At 37.6% G+C, this 18,962-nt stretch overlaps 1 protein-coding gene across 2 annotated transcripts in view; it reads right to left on the reverse strand.

Annotated features, from left to right (window-relative positions):
- The window catches only part of LOC124612154 (vacuolar protein sorting-associated protein 4), a 175,819-nt gene that overhangs the window by 66,377 nt on the left and 90,480 nt on the right, over positions 1–18,962 (reverse strand). For both annotated transcript variants that reach the window (XM_047140305.1, XM_047140304.1), the window contains exon 6: positions 6,068–6,335. In XM_047140305.1, coding sequence (XP_046996261.1) covers positions 6,068–6,335 — 268 coding nt within the window. The remainder of the gene's footprint in view (positions 1–6,067; positions 6,336–18,962) is intronic.

Below are 18,962 nucleotides of genomic sequence, written 5' to 3' on the forward strand. Positions count from 1 at the left end.
TATTTACGGAAATCTCAAGTTAACTTAATTTTTTTAAGCTGCACCACATACAGTAAATGTAATTAATAACAATGATTCTTTTCTAGAAGCAGCACATACACTCCTCTGAAAATCAAAGGATCCCATCCTCTCATTTTGGAATGACTGGAATATTCTGAATGATGTCTAAATTGCACAGTACCATCATATTCTGCTGCATTTAGTTTCATCATTATCCGAAAGCACCACAGCTTGGAGAATTTACAAGCTATATATCTTGATGAGATATGGATTTGCTCATTGACAACATAAAGAACAATTTACGCCAAGATACAAAGAAGGAAAAAACTCTCATTGCTAATTATCCCCATGCCATTGAGCTAGTCCCGACAAAACATTCAAAATACTACTGAACTTTCTGAATGTTCAGCAGGAAGTACAAAATCGTTTTAAAGAAAAAGGTTTCTTAACAGAACCAAGTCTGAAAAGAGGAAACAAACTGAAACGTGGAGTAATTCATTTAGTAATAAGTTTTTTGTCGAAGTGATTTGCGCTGTAAACATTTACTATGTATAAAAGAAGTTGGAGGCAGGGAAAAAGCAATGTGAATGAATATGGTTGATTTCAGCTGCCAATATACACCAAAAGTGTTCAAATTTTAAATGCAAATACATCCAGAAATGGAAGTAGGGTTTTCTACATTGGGTTCATTTATCCTCCAATGCTGTGTTTCAGACCAATTATTACTATACAATTTATGTATTCTTCATAACCTTTGCTTTCATTCCACTGATCAAAATAAGAGGATATTTACCCAGTTCCCATCCCTCTTGAACTCCTCTTGTTTAACATTGTAAAATATGAAGTGCAAGAAATTACAAATTTTCAGAGCAGCTGAAACATACCAATATCGGTATGACATTTCTTGACCTCAGGCATCAGGCTGACATATTTACAGGCTTGTATGAATTTTGTAACATTCTTATTGAATTTATCTGATCATTTTAAAGCTACAATTTATTATACTATCATTAATTTCATTACATCTATGCTCAGATTCAAATGTTACTAATTGCATAACATAAAACAAACAATTCTCATTTTGTAATTCCAGAATACCTTTCGCAAGAAGTGAAAGTAGCTTTCTGTTTGCATTTATCGAAAGAACACATACATCAGGAACTTTTCCTAACTAATAATCTTAATGATATAAGCAACTTTATAAAAAACATTGTTATTGAACTGATTATATGAATTTCAATACTAAAAGCTAAAAGTCATATAAAACTTTATGTTGCAATGTGAGAAGACTGAATTAATATGTAATTTCATGGTATCAGTCTGTATGTTTCGGATTGTAATCCATAAATTTTCTGTCTGCACTCTACATCTACACCTGTACTCCGCAAATCTCCATTAGGGGCATGGCAAAGGGTATGTCCCATTGTACCAGTTATTAGGGTTTCTTCCCATTCAATTCACATAAAGAGTGAGGGAAGAATGACTGCTTGAATGCCTCTGTGTATGCAATAATTATTCTAATCTTACCCTCATTATCCCCATGTGAGAGATACACAGGGGTTGTAGTATATTCCTAGAGTCATCATTTAAAGCCAGTTCTTGAAACTTCATTGAGAGACTTTCTCAGGATAGTTTACGTCTATCTTCAAGAGTCTTCCAGTTCAGTTCCTTCAGTATCTCTGTATTACTCTACCATTGGTCAAACCTGTGACCATTCGTGCTGCCCTTCTCTGTATATGTAATATCCCCTGTTGGTTCTATTCAGTACAGATCCCACACATTTGAACAATATTTTAGAACCAGTAGCACAAGTGATTTGTAAGCAATCTCTGTTTCAGACTAATTCCACTTCCCCAGTATTTTACAAATAAACTGAAGTCTACCACCTGCTTCACCCACAACTGAACCTATGTGATTGTTTCAGTTCATATCCCTATAAAGTTTTACACTCAGGTATTTGTACGAGTTGGCGAATTCCAAACGTGACCCATTGACATTATAGTCATCGGATACTACACTTTTGGTTTCGTGAAGTGCACAATTTTACATTTCTAAACATTTAAACAAGTTGCCAGTCTTCACACCTCTTTGAAATCTTATCAAGATCTTACTGAATATTTATGCAGCTTCTTTCAGACAGAACTTCATCATAGATAAGTACAGCATCTCCAAAAAGCCTGAAGTTACTATTAATATTGTCTGCAAGGTCACTGATATGCAACATAACACCAAGGGTCCCAACACACTTCCCTGGGGCACACCTAAAAATTATTTCTACATCTGACAAGGCCTCTCCATCCAGGATAACATGCTGTGTCCTCTCTAACAAGAAGTCCTCAATCCAGTCACAAATTTCACTTGATAGTTCATATGATGATACTTCTGACGATAAGCTGTTTGGTTGCAGCAATTTTGTAACTGTATTACGGAATAAATAAGTAATTCTGAAAGAAAACAATGGGTCAACTCTAATTTCTTGAAATTTCTCTTGCCACTACCAAATCATTAGCTACACTGTCAAAAACTCGGCAAGCTGCAACAAATTCTGGTGAAGCAGATACTTGCAAAATATTTTACATCTACTGCAGCAACATAGATCGCCAAGAAACAAAGATGAGAATTTGCTATTAACTGCTGTTCCCTGTTGTATTTCTCAGTGTATGTGCCCTATACAGAAAATTATGTCAATGTCACAAATTTCACCTACTGTTAAAAAATTGAATTAATTTGAGCTTCTCTTAAATCATGTCAGTTTCTTTTATAAGTTTAATGATTTAAAATTTCAGGGTGAAGCAAAATTCATGCACTTGGGCTTCGCAGCGCGATGCCTCACACGCCAGCGATAAAAAAAATCACTCGCAAAATTTTGTCTGGCGAGTACATCCGGCAGAAAAAAGATGTTAGAGAGTGGCAATCTGGCAACACTGTAACCACATGTATGGTAACTACCTCTGACAGCACATTTTAGTTGTGCATTACAGTTGGTGCACTGGATAGAATTTTGGATTAGCATGCAGGATGACGATGGTTCGATCCTGAGTCGAGGCATACGTTTTTTATTTGGTAAATGTAGTCCAGGTGGTATGGTATCTGGCATCTTAATCATCAACAGCGATTGCAGTGGGTCCTCTACAAAACATTTGTACTTACATAATGCAATCGTAGAAATGGAAGATTAGCCAGCTTTGAAAGAAGCTCTTTCCATGTTGTGGGCGTGAATTTATTCACACCACTTCACCTACTAGATGCGAAACCTGTTTTCCTTATACCCTCCTCCAGTGGTTCGATAGATTAGCAGCAACTATTATTCTTACCTTGTTCAGGTACATCACATATCGTTGGGCCTTACATTACCAGTAGGACTAGCAACATGCTTTGCAAATAATGTCCACACTGTGTTACTATTTGTATATGTTATCACCATGATCCCACTAATTATGCCTTTCAACAATGAATCTGGTGACCGCATGCTGTTTAGTCCATTTCTCATATTATTACTCTATCAATGGGATTGTGGAAACATCATGTCTGTTACCATTAGGGAAACCATGTCTGTTACCATTAGGGAAACAGTGTAATTCGAAACTTAAAATTTCACAATTAGCGGTGTCAGGATGAATCATACACAACAATATCTGTCAGAGGGGTAATGCCATTAGATGGAACAACGCACAGGACTGACGGTGTGTTTATACTGTATGCGCTGTCCACCAGACAAGGACTAGTTGCGAGCGAAGTAATGTGTCCATGATATATTGCAGTGTACATGTGTACACATATCGAATTTTCTCACTGTAAACTTCGAAACCAGTGTGGCAGACGTATGGCATACACAAACAATGAATATGTGGATATGCTTCTGGACGTTCGTGCATCTGATAACCGGACTGGTGTTTCCAGTCATGAATATGCTGCTAGATATCCCTGTCGACGCCATCCAGATAAAAGTATGTTTTGTCTTCTGGAGCTGTGCCTTCGGGTGTCACGTTCTCTCCTTACACCACTGTGTGAAAGAGGTCATCCACTGACTCGCCATACTCCAGCTACTGAGGAAGCTATTCTGGAGGTTATACACCAAGAACCTCACAGCAAAGTACATGTAGCATAGCACGACAGCTGCATGTCTTGCAATGCCCGGTCATTAACATGCTGCACGAGCATGGGCTGCACCCCTATCATTTTGCTTTCATGCAAAACCTGCATCCAGCAGATCGTCATCAGCGGATGCAATTCTGTGAATGGTTCCAACAACAACAGGAAGCCAACGATGACTTTGTGAACACCATAATATGGTTGGACGAACCAGCATTAGCTCATGAGAGTGTCTTCAATATGCACAATGCCCACCATCGTGTGAGGTTGACCTGCATGTCACCCGCGACCGTGGATATCAAGTTCGATTTGGTATCAACATCTGGGCCAGAATATTGGGGCGATAGGTGTTTGGGCCCCTACATGTTGCCTGACTGGTTGACTGCACGAAGGTATCATGCATTCGTCTCAAATTATCTATCTAATGCACTGGAAGATGTTACACTACATGTTCGGCAGAGGATATGGTTCCAACATGATGGTGCACCTCCCCACTCTGGAATTAATATGCGACAGTATTTGGACAGACCATTTCCAGGGAAATGGCTCAGGCGTGGAGGTCCTGTTGTATGACCACCACGTTCACACAAGTCTTACGACAGGTTATTTGTTTCAATTGTCTATTTCTTACTTGTCCAACCATGTATTTGTTATGTTCAGTGGTACAAAATATCACAAATTTAGGGTACATGTGAGCTAAGAAACAGTGTATATTACAACAGGAAATGTCGGAATGAAATTAGAAAAAAATTAAATTAAACTAAAAAAAGCGCCTTAACGTAGGTTCGAAATCTTGACCTCCTGCATGCTAACACAAAACTCCGTTCACTGCACCAACTGTACAGCACAACTAATATATGCTGACAGAGAGAGTTACCATACATGTGGTTACAGTGTTGCCAGATTGCCACTCTTTAATGTCCTTTTTCTGCTCGATGTACTCGCTGGACGAAATCTTGTGAGACTTTTTTTTATCGTCAGCCTGTGAGGAGTTGCGTTGTGAAGCCCGAGTGCGCAAATTTCGCTTCACCCTGGATATATTCCCTGTCTCAATGGTTTTATTTATAGGTTTGCGATATTTTTTCCCACAACCCTTAGACTACAGCGTGCAATCTCCAAGTTTCACATTGTTTGGATGATTAATAAACAAAAAAGTTATTTTCAAAATGTAAGCAGGTGTCATTTTTTTGCTGTCGCAATGCTCAAAATGACAAGCCTACCGATCACTCAAGTAGCATAAAAATGGAAACGGAGAGAGAAAATACTACAATTTGCTATCGTTTACTTAGCTCCGAAGGAGCCCCATTCATTAAATTCTGAGATGTTGAGTGATAAAATCTTTCTTTTACGGTTGAACTGCCAAGGAATGACCCACAGGAGGCCTGCACAACTCATTTACAACTTCTCACTTTGACTCTATATGGTGACAACAGTGCCCTGCACCATGTTTCAGTGACTTATGGAAAACTTCAGTATTTGATTTTTTTATAGTGATGCCAATAGCCCATTTCATTTGTTGCCCTCATGTCACTTCGGTACTCTGCAGTAAACCAATGGCGGAAAACATGTACGACAGGTGACTCCAGTTATTTCCCCTCCCTCCTTTTTCTGGTAGAAGATCAAAGGTTCATAGAGCTACAATTAGGCAATGTGTGAATCATCTGTATATATAGCACATAGTTTCACTTTTCAGACCCTTCTATATATATATATATATATATATATATATATATATATATATAAAAAGTATTTACAGATTATGTGATGCCTTACTTCTGAAGTTAAAACACTTGTGGCGGTGATAATACGTATTACCATTCTGGCAATAAGTCATTCAGTTCTATAAAAGTCCTACAGCTGCCACCCACCCCTGTACCTCCTTACATTTATTTAATATGTCGTATAGCCTAACTGATCTGAAGCAGGCCTTGTAATTTTCTTATTCAGCAACTATGTACAAATATTGCTGACTTACCTTGCATCTGAACGAGGAATTCTGTTTTTATGCGCCTTGCTGATTCTGATTCATTGTCAGAACGTGAGGAGCACAATGAATCCACTTCATCAATAAATATTATACTTGGTTTGCGTTGTCTAGCTAGCTCAAACAGATTCTTCACCAATCTTTCAGATTCACCCAGCCACTTAGACACCAGGTCCGAAGAAGAAACGGAGAAAAATGTTGAATTGTCAGCTTCAGTTGCTACAGCTTTAGCTAAATATGATTTACCAGTACCTGGTGGCTGGAAGAAATACATACATTCAAAATGAATAACAGAATATAACAATGACTGAACTGTTGTTGATAAGTATGAATAAATTTTATTACATGTAATCATCATACAGTTACAATTCTGTAGCTTCTGAGTAGTAATGAAGACAATTAGGTGTTATACTACAAACACAACTTAAAAATTGCCAGTCACTTGTTGTACAGAACATCCCAGGACAGCGAAGTAGGATGTGCGAAAATTAATCATGAAATAATAGTGGTGATAGAGATAAGTTACTCACAGACAACTAATCCGAATGAACATTGAAAGTAAAGTTGTCCTCAAACCGGAAGCTGGTTTGAACACCCCAGTGCTTTACAAGACATGGTCCTTTTCAAGATGATGTGGTCTTTTCTTCCAACTATTGAACTGACTGACTCAGCTTGTTAGATGGGAAACTACAGTTTAGAGTGGAGTCTGAATCAGTGAGCAACTCAGCATTTTTTGCATACACTAAAATTATTGCTACTGACTGGGGATTAAAATCCAGATCTTTGGATTTATAGTATGGTACTTATTCACTGAGCCACAACCTACACTGTCTGTCATGAGAAAAGACTGCCACATATGTGAACTGCAGAGCTCTCAATATTCATGAAAACAAATTTTACATGAAATACATAATATTTCAGTAGTTTAGCAAACGAATATACATACTGTTTACATGCTCAGTTCTCTTGGTGTTTCTTTCCTTTATTCCAGTAATATTGGGAGAAATAAGACCTGCTTTAACACCACAATGCAAAACCATCACACATGATGTAGCTGGAAATCAACTTTATCAAATGGTTCTTCATGAACTACCCTGTCTACCTTAATGCATCATCGCTAAAGCCTGACTAAGATAAGAAATTCATTCAGCTACAGATCAAGCAGGGAAACATGAACACAGATAGCCAGGTTGACACTGGAACAACAACGATAATATGGAAGCATTCAAGGATTAAGCAGAAAATTCTCACAGATGCACTGATGGAATAAGAAGTTAAGAAGAAAGGATGAGCAATCTTTAATAGCCTTGTGATGACAATGGCTTTAGAGATGGAGTACAAATTCTGACAGGAAGAAAATAAACTGCAGTATTTTCAAAGAAGCTCTCCATGCATTTACCTTAAGTAAGTGATTTAGGCAAACCTCTGAAAGCTGTATCTAGATGGTTGAAGGGGATTTCATTCCCAAATAAAGCAGGTACTGTAGAGCATGTTTCACTGATAGAACTCTGGAATACTTATGCAGAAACTGGTTCTGTGTCGAAGAATACATCAAAGACATGCCTACTGCTGCAGTGTCTGCTCTGTGACTGGGTAATGTGTGTCCTCAGTGCAGACTTCTGGTTTGTGATTTATAACTGCTGGTAGCTTTCTGACAGTAGTGTTAATACAAAAAACAGAACATGTATTGCACACTGGCTGACATATGATAACATAATAATATTGATGGCTCTCCAAGTGATAACATGTTTAGCTAGAGACGTCCCAGGCAGAGGAAGAGCGATGAACATATAGGCCAAATTTTGCTGCAGTAGCAGCAGCTCACAAACATTACTGTCAAGTATATGGTTTAAGAGGAAAGCTGTTGCCTGTTTCTCTCTGCCATTTCTGTTTTTATTGGATTTGAACTCTAACTTAATACTTGCATCACTTAGTTTATGTTTGTTCACTTTTTCAAAATGTATACACAATCAGAACATTACCATATGACCACTACAGCTGCAGAAATTTTTATTCCTTGCGAGACTAATTAAAAAGGAGAGCTCATTTACAAGTGAATCACGCACATAAATAACACTGAGACTCTTTTTTATTATGACCAAAACTGGATGGCGCAAGGCCAATATGGCACAAAATGTGTGAGTAGAAGCACGTAGATGGCCCTTTTAAGTTCCTAGACTATCTTGCCTGAGGGGACCACATGAAAAGGTAAAAAAACACTATAAAGATTTTCGAGTAGAGTGTGGGTGGATTTTTGAGCAACAATGGCCAAGTTAGTGAGTACAATGGACAAGTGCACCGACCGGCAATTTGCCAGCTCTGGTTCAATTCTTGCTGTTATTGTATTCCCCCCCTACCCCCCCTCCAATGTTACACTCTGAACTGGTTGGTTGGTTTCTGGGGGTTGAAGGGACCAGACTACGAAGGCCATCGGTCCCACACTTTGAACTATAAAATTTAAATAGTTCAATTTATATATTCCCTTCAGTTAATTTGCATAATTTAGTGATTTATTAAAGAGTAAAACTTCTGAAATTCTAGAAATTAATTATATTGTTCACACTATACACATTTTATTCCACTATTTTTTGAGCAAGAACACTTTTCCAAAATATGCCTCAGTGGAAAGTATACTTCATTCAAGCTTATAAATGAAGGCCTTTCCTCTGTCAGTTTTGATGAATAACATGCATCAGGAGCAGTAAACTGATGCTGCACAACTGAGTGTATTTTAATTGCATTTTATTCTTACAATAATTCTCAACCTTGTAGCAATTCAGGAGCATCTTAGAGTCTTTTATGCATCATAACACAATGAGAAATCTGCTTGGCCACCCCACGATCCACCACTAGAAGGAATTTGTTGTTAGCAACAATGGTTTTAATGTAGTCTCCAAAACTTTTGCCTGAACCGCTTTCGTTAGTTTTCCTGACTTGGAGTAAGTAATAACAACATTCCTATATTGTTGTCCTAATTTCTTGATAGTGCCAGCAACTGGAGGACCAAATTTACTGGCAGGCTCTCGCATACATAAAATACATGGGCTAAAGTTTCCCCAAAGCGGTTAAACTGTACTATGCTGTGTAACTTTAAGTGACCAGATGTCCCATTTTGAATGGGACAGTAGCTTTTTTCAACTTGCTCTCCCAGTGTCCCAACCGATTTCGTCAGGTCACTTCCCTGTCCCATTTTATTAGAAAGTGGCTTTATTTTTTTATTTTCTATGTTATACTATGTAATTTTAAATCTTTATGCTCATAACTGCTAAGAATGAAAGTTATGTTATTGATGGACAAAATTTGTTACGAGTAACAAATCATCTAAATGACCACACTGTCGGCATTGTTTTGTTTCCCACACTTCACTTTGATAATTCGATTCCATTCTCTCAGTGACAGTCTGAGTGCGATGTGCATTGTTTTGGCAGTTCCGTGAGAGATTCAAGATGCCAAAACGAAAATGTGTGTTCACTGCTGCACTGAAAAAAAAAAGTATCTTAGCCTATGGCATAAGACTTGTAATTTACGGAGAGTTTTAAATTAACTTGTAATAATTATGATAAATCACGAAATATTAATCCTTTTTTACTTATAATTTATCTTCTATCATATGAACACAATCACAAAGAAAACACTTTCCAATTCTGCAGTTCACTGCATCATTTGTAACACCGAGTTTTGCATGTACCTTTGAGGGAAGAGCGACACTGAGCAACATCCAAGTGCAAGTAAACATTAAAAGGTGGATATTGCTGCTGTGTCATCCAGAAGTGTAACTTCATTTTTCCAGGCAAATTCCGCAACAGAATGCAAACTGCACTTGGCTGCAATTGAAGGAGCCTGGGCTTATCATGTCGTTGAAGAAAATCATAGTTTTCACTCAAATGACTGTACTTTGAAAGTAGTAAGAAATTGGTTTGAACAGAATTTCTCTTGAAGTTGCACAAAGACTGAAGCCATTGTTGTGATTGTATTTGGAGGAGGATATTAGTGTTTAACGTCCCGTCGACAACGAGGTCATTAGAGACGGAGCGCAAGCTCGGGTGAGGGAAGGATGGGGAAGGAAATCGGCCGTGCCCTTTCAAAGGAACCATCCCGGCATTTGCCTGAAGCGATTTAGGGAAATCACGGAAAACCTAAATCAGGATGGCCGGAGACGGGTTGAACCGTCGTCCTCCCGAATGCGAGTCCAGTGTGCTAACCACTGCGCCACCTCGCTCGGTGATTGTATTTGCCTCTCAGTCTTGTGAAATGTTACAAAAACAGTTGCAGGAAGTCAGTTATACAGATGCTTCCAATCACAGGGAGAAAAATATTTTTCCTGTGTGATTAGGAACTTTTTACCATTACAGGGTGTCTGTGTCCAAATTTTGGAACTTTATGAACGTCCCGGGGAAATAGCAAATATTGTTACCAATTATCTGTCTTATGGCCTTGCAAAAAACAACCTAGATAGCACAATAATTGTGTTCTGTAGTAATTGTACCAATAGTAATTTTGATGGGATAGCACATAAAGGAACAATAAATATTTTTCACAAATTTAAAATGGTAAAGAATCCTTGGGGTTGGATATGCAGAACATATAGTGCACAGCACAATTAAGACTGGTGCAAATTCTTTACATATTGATATAGGAATGTTTGTTCACAAAATTTTTTATCATCTTCACACACGTACTGTATGAATATAATCACTGAAGGATTTCCACTGCTTTGCTGAGGTTGAGTAAAGGAAATTATTAGGTTATGGTAACACTAAATGATAAGCATTAACATCAGCACTTTGAAGAGTTCTTGCACTTTTTGAAGGATTAGACAGGGAAACAATCCAGTGACAGTAAAATTCTTTTTTGAAACCCCACTGGCAGAAGCTGTTGTTCTTTTTATCCACAACCGAGCCACAACTTTCCACTAGCCGATCTCCAGGTAGAAGCTGAGTTTATACAGGTGTTGAAGGAGCCAAGGCTCTTTCCACGTTGAAAGAAAATATGACAGAGAAAAAGGAGAACCATTTTATCCCAGATGTTTTAAAATGTGCTCTGTATGAATTAGAAGATGAAAGTGAGGTGGAAGTAGATTTCCAAAAAAGCAGAATATGCTTTCTATAACATAGACTAACAGATCTGAAGTATATGAGATATTTGTAAGGAGCATGCTTAACAATGTCCTAAAATGGAGTGGTGTTGAAATATATATGCCAATGACTAGAGCTGCATCTACGAATCAACAAATATAAATGATAATGCCACTTTCAGTGAATTTGTTTATGTTGAGCAATTTGCTACTGCAGACAAAATTGATCAGAGGAATAATGAGGGAAAAGAAGTTCATTTGAAATCATTGGAAATGTTTCAATATTTTTCCTCTCAAATATTATCATTCAGCAACTTTTCTAAGGTGGTAGAATTTAGACGATCACTGTGAGGTACTAATGTACCTGTAGAGTGTTAAAAAAACAACCACAATTGAAAGTTGTAAAGCTGAAAACACTGTTGCTTGCCAAAATAAATTTCACATACAGCTGCATTGAGTTTTTCAACTACCTGAAACATATTGAGAAACTTCTGGAGAAAATTCATTCTTCAGAAAAATATGTCCAATAACAAACAGTTTTACAAGTTATGTAGAAGATAATTGTTTTGGTGTTGATATTTACAGTAATAGTAATGTTATACATATTATTTTGCATTTTGTAATAACACTGCCTTTGTCATTATGAATACGTTGAGTACTGGGTAATTTTATTTTTCACTAATAATAAATACAAAAATAACATTCTAGATTTTCTAGTTTATTAACTTAAAAGTGGCCTAAGGTTAACACACACACACACACACACACACACACACACACACACACACACACACGCACGAGAGAGAGAGAGAGAGAGAGAGAGAGAGAGAGAGAGAGAGAGAGAGAGAGAGCTATTGCTACAGGACTCAAACATGCAATAGAACCATCAGTGATAATGCCTTTTCTGTTTTAGCTGGAAATGTTTAAGGGAGAATATTGGTGAAATTTTTTAGAAAATTTTCATTAAAAGTTGTGATTTCAATATTTTTACCTACAGAATGTTGTTATGGAAGACAACTGAAATCGTGAACCACCAGAAATGTATCATTTAAAACAAGTCCTGTTTAGATGGATATCAATTAATTAAAAATATAAGTAAAAGTTAGAAACAAACCCAAGTTGGAGAATTTCCGGTCAGGGTGCTGGACCACTGTGCCCTGCCACTGACTTGACCACTGTTGCTAAAAAATCTCTGATACGCTAATCAAAAAAATTTAGAGGGGATTTTACCTTTTCCTATGGCCAACTCAGGCAAAATATTCTAGGAACCTGGAACTGCCATCTGCCTGATTCTACTGGCACAGTTCATCCCGAATCGGTGGACTCCATCCTGCACTCTCCCCTTCTAAGCATTTTAAGCTATGAGGCTCCCATGCTTAGGGATCAGAATGCCACGTTGACAAAATAAATTAATAATAATAATAATAATAATAATAATAATAATAGTAATAGTAATAGTAATAATAATAAAATCTGCAAGGAAATTGCATTTCCTGACGAGAGCAAGAATCTTAAGCACTAACATCAACATCTTTTGTAATGAACCTTTTTTAGATGGAGGAAGCAAGCCAAATAGTGTGTGTGTTTCATTAAGACAACTGATATTTTATTTCACTAAAATGAAACACATTGGTGACAAAAATACTTATTTGCTTGGAGTCGCAATGCGGACTTAAAATATCTTCACTGATTTCAGAAATAACCTCACAAAAAAGAAGGCCTCTTGAAAGAAGTGAGTACGGTGGGGAAGAATTGTGTAAAGCAACACTGAAGGTGACTGCCAACAAAATGTTGGTTCTACTACGATTATATTGGCAGTTATTACCCACTGCATTACATTTATTATTTTACAGGTGGTGTACGATTTTTATTTTGAGAAATGTATGGGTAGATAGCGTACAAACCGCCACAATTTTCTTCTCCTTCTTATTGACCATACTTTCTAGCATATAAACTATTCTTGAAGTGCCAAGAATGTACTGCAACAAATAAAATGTCTATAAAACGCCACACTGTACAATGGACTTGCAGTGAGACAGTCGCAACTCCTGAAATCTATCGCCTGTAGCCTCTGGCCCACTTACGAGCACCACAGTCCTGGGTCCATGGATAAATCCTGAACATCAGCTGCATTTTGCCACACACAAACAGACCTGGTCTGCAGGAAGATAGGTGAGACTCGATCCGACGGGCAGGGCCAGCATATTAATGGGAAACAATGGGCTTCAGATTGGCAGGCCCAATACATTACAGATACCTGCAGAAATGGCCTCCGCTTTTAGCCCATCATGGAAATCCACTAGTGTGATCAGCTACTTACGAGCCACAGACAGCATGTTAATGAAATGAGACCACAGTGATCAATACATGCAACAAACAGATAACTTGTTCAAATATTCTGAGAATCAATAAGAATGAGGATATGTAGCAATTCACCATAAAGATGATTGCTGAGCCACAGACAGCCAGTAGAGAAGACAATCATACTCTTGCAACTAAATTTTCAGCCATAGCCTTTGTCAGAAAACGAGAGCACATACACACATTGAAACTATCACTCAGACTCAACTCAAGTTTACATGACTGCTGTCTCTGGCCGCTGCATCTATAGTCTCTGAAAATCAGATTCAAACAAACCACTCCTCACGCCTCCCTGCCTCTCATCGGCAGCTGCCAAACTAGTGGCAAGAAGTGGCGGTAGCACTAGCTGCAAGCTGAGGGGAGAAGTAGTAGTAATGAGGGAGTAAGGAAGCAGCGCATTTACTCAGCTGCACCCAGCCAGCGATGATGCATGACACCTCAGTAAACAAACCATTTCATCTACTGAGACAAAAATGGGATTTTTCCAGCGTTTTTTCTAATTTCCCTAATATTTCCCTGATTTACCTGACAGTTTGAAATTCCCTGAATATTCCCTAATTTCTAGAACCTGTGTCAAGCCTGAAAAAACAGGAAAGCATAGGAAACACAACAAGTGAAAGTGAATAAGTTACTCTTACCGTCATTCTCTTTATATTGTTCAAAATATGAAATTAGAACAATTTAAATTTTGCCTATTTAAAAATCTTAAATAATTGTTTTTGTTCCTTTTTAACTGTAGTTAGCTTGCTTGTCTCTCCACAGTATACAAAGCATCAAATGCTCTATTGTCACCTGATGTAACTACTAATGTAGTGCCTCAATTTGTTAAGAGCTTCCATAGTTTCTCTACTGCTTGGCGCAACTAGTTTTTGGTATCATCCTCTTCACCAATCACCTCTCTCGTCCTTTCTTTATAATGTCGGTAATGATGCTATCTACTGTTGGTACTCTCAAGTGATGAATGATGCATCAACACCTACATATTCTTGAAACATAGACAATATGTCTATCACAGAAAAATCTGTAGGCTCAGACAAATCTTCTTCCAGAGGTTCCAGTGTGTTTTCTGTGAACTCAAACCCTGCTTCCAAGAAACAGTTAGAAATAGTAACCAACATCCATCCATCCAGGCTTTGGATACATAATACATAGCATCCAAAAGTGATATGATCATAGATTTTGGTTCCATGCCACTATCATACACAAATAAAGCTTTCTGAACAAACATTTTTCTATATTTCCATTTAAATAAATGGATCTAATGGCTGAAGCTCACTTGTACAATTAGGAGCCAGGAACATCAACTTAATATTTCTGAGCTGCACATTGTCAGAGTGTGCTGGACATCTGTCAAGGTGCAGCATTATTTTCCAATTTTTTGCCCCCATCTTAGGAAGATGGAACTGGTCATTCATGCAATGTTGTACCAATTATGAAAGGAGTTAATTTTTCCAACTCATCAGCACTGGACATAAGTAAAGTGGCTATCCTCTGCTTACTCAGTTTGCCACCACGGCATTTCTCACCTTTAAAACATAAGGTCTTACTTAGTAATAAGCTGTAAAAAAGAAAGACTAGTTTCATCAACATTAAAAATAATTTTTACACCATAATCTTTAAAGATATTTTGCAATTTTTTTTCCATTGGTCCACAGTCCCACTATCAACACCATTTGATGTGAAGCTGGTGATTCCCACTTTTGCAGCAATCTGATGCACCTTTTCCCTCAGTATGTTGCAATGAAGTCTAATTCCTGTCATGCTCATGCTAACAAACCACTATGCAAGAAGTTTATCCAAATGATCATATGCTGATGGCTGACTTTATTTTTGCCTTTGAACAAGACTGTCTCGCACTGGTTTCAATGCTGAGCCGTTTTCTCATAATCGAGTTCAGACTGGAAGCAGAAAGTCCTGGTTCCTTCACTAGTTGTTTCAAACCTACACATTACAGAAACGTCATTCTTTTCCTTCAGCCAAAATACATTTCCTATCTTTTCTGATCTTTTCACTCTTAGGCACTGATTTAGGTTGCTACAGAACACTAGTGGTTGTTTGCTTATTATCAATGGTACGGTATTTTCTTCGCAGTATCATTGTTAGAATTACAGCTCGCTTGTTGCATACAAAGAAGCAGTTACTGGATGGAAAAATTAGAGCACAAATTTTACTGACTACTGTTAGTGAAGTTTAATTAAATGGCACATTTTGTTTCAGAATTCTTAATTAACTATGCAGTAATCATTTTTATTTTTTAAGAAACAAGAAGAATTCTTGCCTAGTTCTATTTGTGACATGATTTGGAACATTTCATGTCGATTGTCTTCTGTTTTCAATTTTGACAACTTAAACAATCTGATAGTAATTAATATAGTAGCAACCTTCATTCTCATCATTGCATTGTGTTACGACAGCTTTAATTTAATTTCAGAGTAATTTGTACAAATAAACACCACTTTTGAAGAAGGCTGTCTCTATAACAGGCTTTTGAGAACTGTAGTTACTTTCGCTTGGAACACACTAATCCATATTAGGTGTGTGCAGTCTTAAGTTTGTACAACCTGATGACGGACGTAAACATTTCTCCTCAAGATGCTCCATAACATGATAATTTCCACCCTCTTTCTCACCCAGATTGTCTCTGAAATGAGTGACCACCGTGTTGGCAAGAAGCTGTAGATTTTGTGCTTACTGATCTTTGTTTACAAAGACTGCTTACTTTAGTGTTTTAAGCAAATTTTGCATACCGTGCTTAACACTATGTTGCGTGACCAGTAACTTTGCATATAGTCTGTGTTTTCTGCTTTGTTCCAAGGCTGACTTTGAGCAGGACTACAAAGCACTTTTTGCAGGAATCTGTATGAAAATCAATGTTAAAGGTCATAATAACGTCAAAGAAACTTTAATTTCCAGGAAATGTTGTAACATGGAATCCTTAATGACAGGAAATCATTGTATTGAAAAAATAGGACTTCTGTTGGAACCAACAAAAATAAAGGTAAAAAGCAGGAAAATGTAAAATGTGGAAACATAAAAACAGGGCTTTACTGTAATGAAGTTCTGCGTAACAGTGTGGAATGCATCTATCTGCTGAGAAATAAAAGAGGGAAAGAAGATTCGATTTTTGTTATGTTTAATCCACTTCCTCTTCTGTTTAATGCTAGGAAGCAACACCACTCACAAATCATTCAAGCACTCCCCAACAGTGCAATGTCCTAATCTGACAGTGTTCTTCTTCATAACGAGCTGCACTCTAATGGCACGTGTTAACACACTAATTGTCAGTAACAATTGTTTGCTTTACTTTCAATTATAGTAAGTAGAATACTCTCCATGGATACTACCTACATATTTTCTTACTTTAATCGAAACCATTTCACTATTTAATAAAGTTTTGTTACTGTACATTTCTTACATCCTTCCATCCTGCCCTTGAGAGGGCCAGAAGCCAATTTATGTCATCGAGGAACACTAACGATTTTACATCATGAATTAACATTAAGAGAAATAAAGAAGATTTTTCTCTATCATGGCTATCACTTTCTAGATTACTGATCAAAGGAGATCCAGCTTGTCACAGAGAAGTTATCCCAGACTTACACAAGTGCTCAATGATAATCATAGTCACTTATATACTGACCAGATTTTGCACAAACTGTGGAAGAAATGCACTACACTAATATTTTCTACTTGCACAAAAAATAATCAATCGTCCAAACTAGCAGCTGATTTCATTGGAACTAGGAGTAAGCTTTCTACTGAAAGTAAGTACCTGATGTCTGCTGAAATGATTAATGCCCTTTGAGAAGACCATTCTTCTTCATCCTTTTGCCACTCATTCTGTATCCAACCCCTTCCATTTCAATGTCATCTACCTAGTCTTATTTATTATTTCCTTCACATTTCCCTTCCCACTTTTCCGATTACTGGTTCATTTCAACACAGAAAGTATCATTAATTATTTTCGCAACTGGTCCCACGCAAAAAATGAGCGTCAATAGGGAAGGGAGGAGCAAGTAGGTTAGAAAATTTAAAAAGGGAAATGGCTACGTTAAAGTTAGATATAGTGGGAATTAGTAAAATTCGGTAGCAGGAGGAACAGGACTCATGGTGAGGTGAATACAGAGTTATAAATACAAAATCAAATAGGGGTACTGCAGGAGTAGGTTTAATAATGGAAAAAAAAGGAATGCAGATATGCTACTACAAACAGCATCGTGAACTCATTATTGCAGCCATATTGCAGCCAAGGTAGATATGAAGCCCACACCCACCACAGTAGTACAAGTTTATATGCCAACTTTCCACTGATGAGGGGGAGATTGAGAAACTGTATGATGAGATAAAAGGAATTATTCAGATAGTTAAGGAAGCCGAAAATTTAATAGTCATGGGGGACTGGAATTCAATAGTAGGAAAAGGAAGAGAAGGAAAAGTAGTAGGTGAATGCAGGCTGGGGCAAAGGTATGAAAGAGGAAGCCACCTGGTAGAATTTTGCACAGAGCATAACTTAATCAGAGCTAACACTTGGTTTAAGAATCATGAGAGGAGGTTGCATACGTGGAAGAGATCTGGAGACACAGGAAGGTTTCAGATTATTACACAATGGTTGGACAGAGATTTAGGAACCAGATTTTAAATTGTACGACACTTCCATGGGGCAAATGTGGTCTCTGACCACAATTTTTTGGTTATGAACTGCAGATTAAAACAGAAGAAACTGCAAATCGGTGGGAATTTAAGGAGTTGGAACCTTGATAAACTGAAACAACCAGAGGTTGTAGAGGGTTTCAGAGGGAGCATTAGGGAATGATTGACAAGACCAGGGGAAAGTAATACAGAAGAAGAAGAAGAAGAATGGGTGGCTTTGAGAGATGAAATAGTGTAGGCAGCTGATCATGAAGCAGGTAAAAAGATGAGGGCTACAAGAAATCCTTGCGTAACACAAAAGATACTGAATTTAGTTGATAAAAGAAAAAATATATAAAAATGCAATAAATAAAGCGGGAGAAAGGGAATACAAACGTCTAAAACATTAAACTGACAAGAAGTGCAAAATGGCTATGCACAAATGGCCAGAGGACAAATGTAAGGATGTAGAAGCATATGTCACTGGGGGGTAAGATAGATACTGCTTACAGGAAAATCATAAAGACCTTTGGAGAAAAGAGAACCACCTGTATGGATATCAAGAGTTCTGACGGAATTCAGTCCTAAGCAAGGAAGGGAAAGCAGAAAGATGGAAGGAGTATGTAGAGGGTTTGTACATGGGAGACGTACTTTAGGGCAATTATGGGAAGCGAAGAGAACATAGTGGAAGGTGAGAAGGGAGATATGATACTGCATGAAAATATGATACTGCATGAAGAATTTGACAAAGCACCGAAAAACTTAAGTAGGAACATGGCCCTGGGAGTAGACAACATTCTGTTAGAGCTACTGATAGCCTTG

The sequence above is a fragment of the Schistocerca americana genome, chromosome 1, assembly GCF_021461395.2.
Source record: "Schistocerca americana isolate TAMUIC-IGC-003095 chromosome 1, iqSchAmer2.1, whole genome shotgun sequence".
NCBI classification, from domain to species: Eukaryota; Metazoa; Arthropoda; class Insecta; order Orthoptera; family Acrididae; genus Schistocerca; species Schistocerca americana.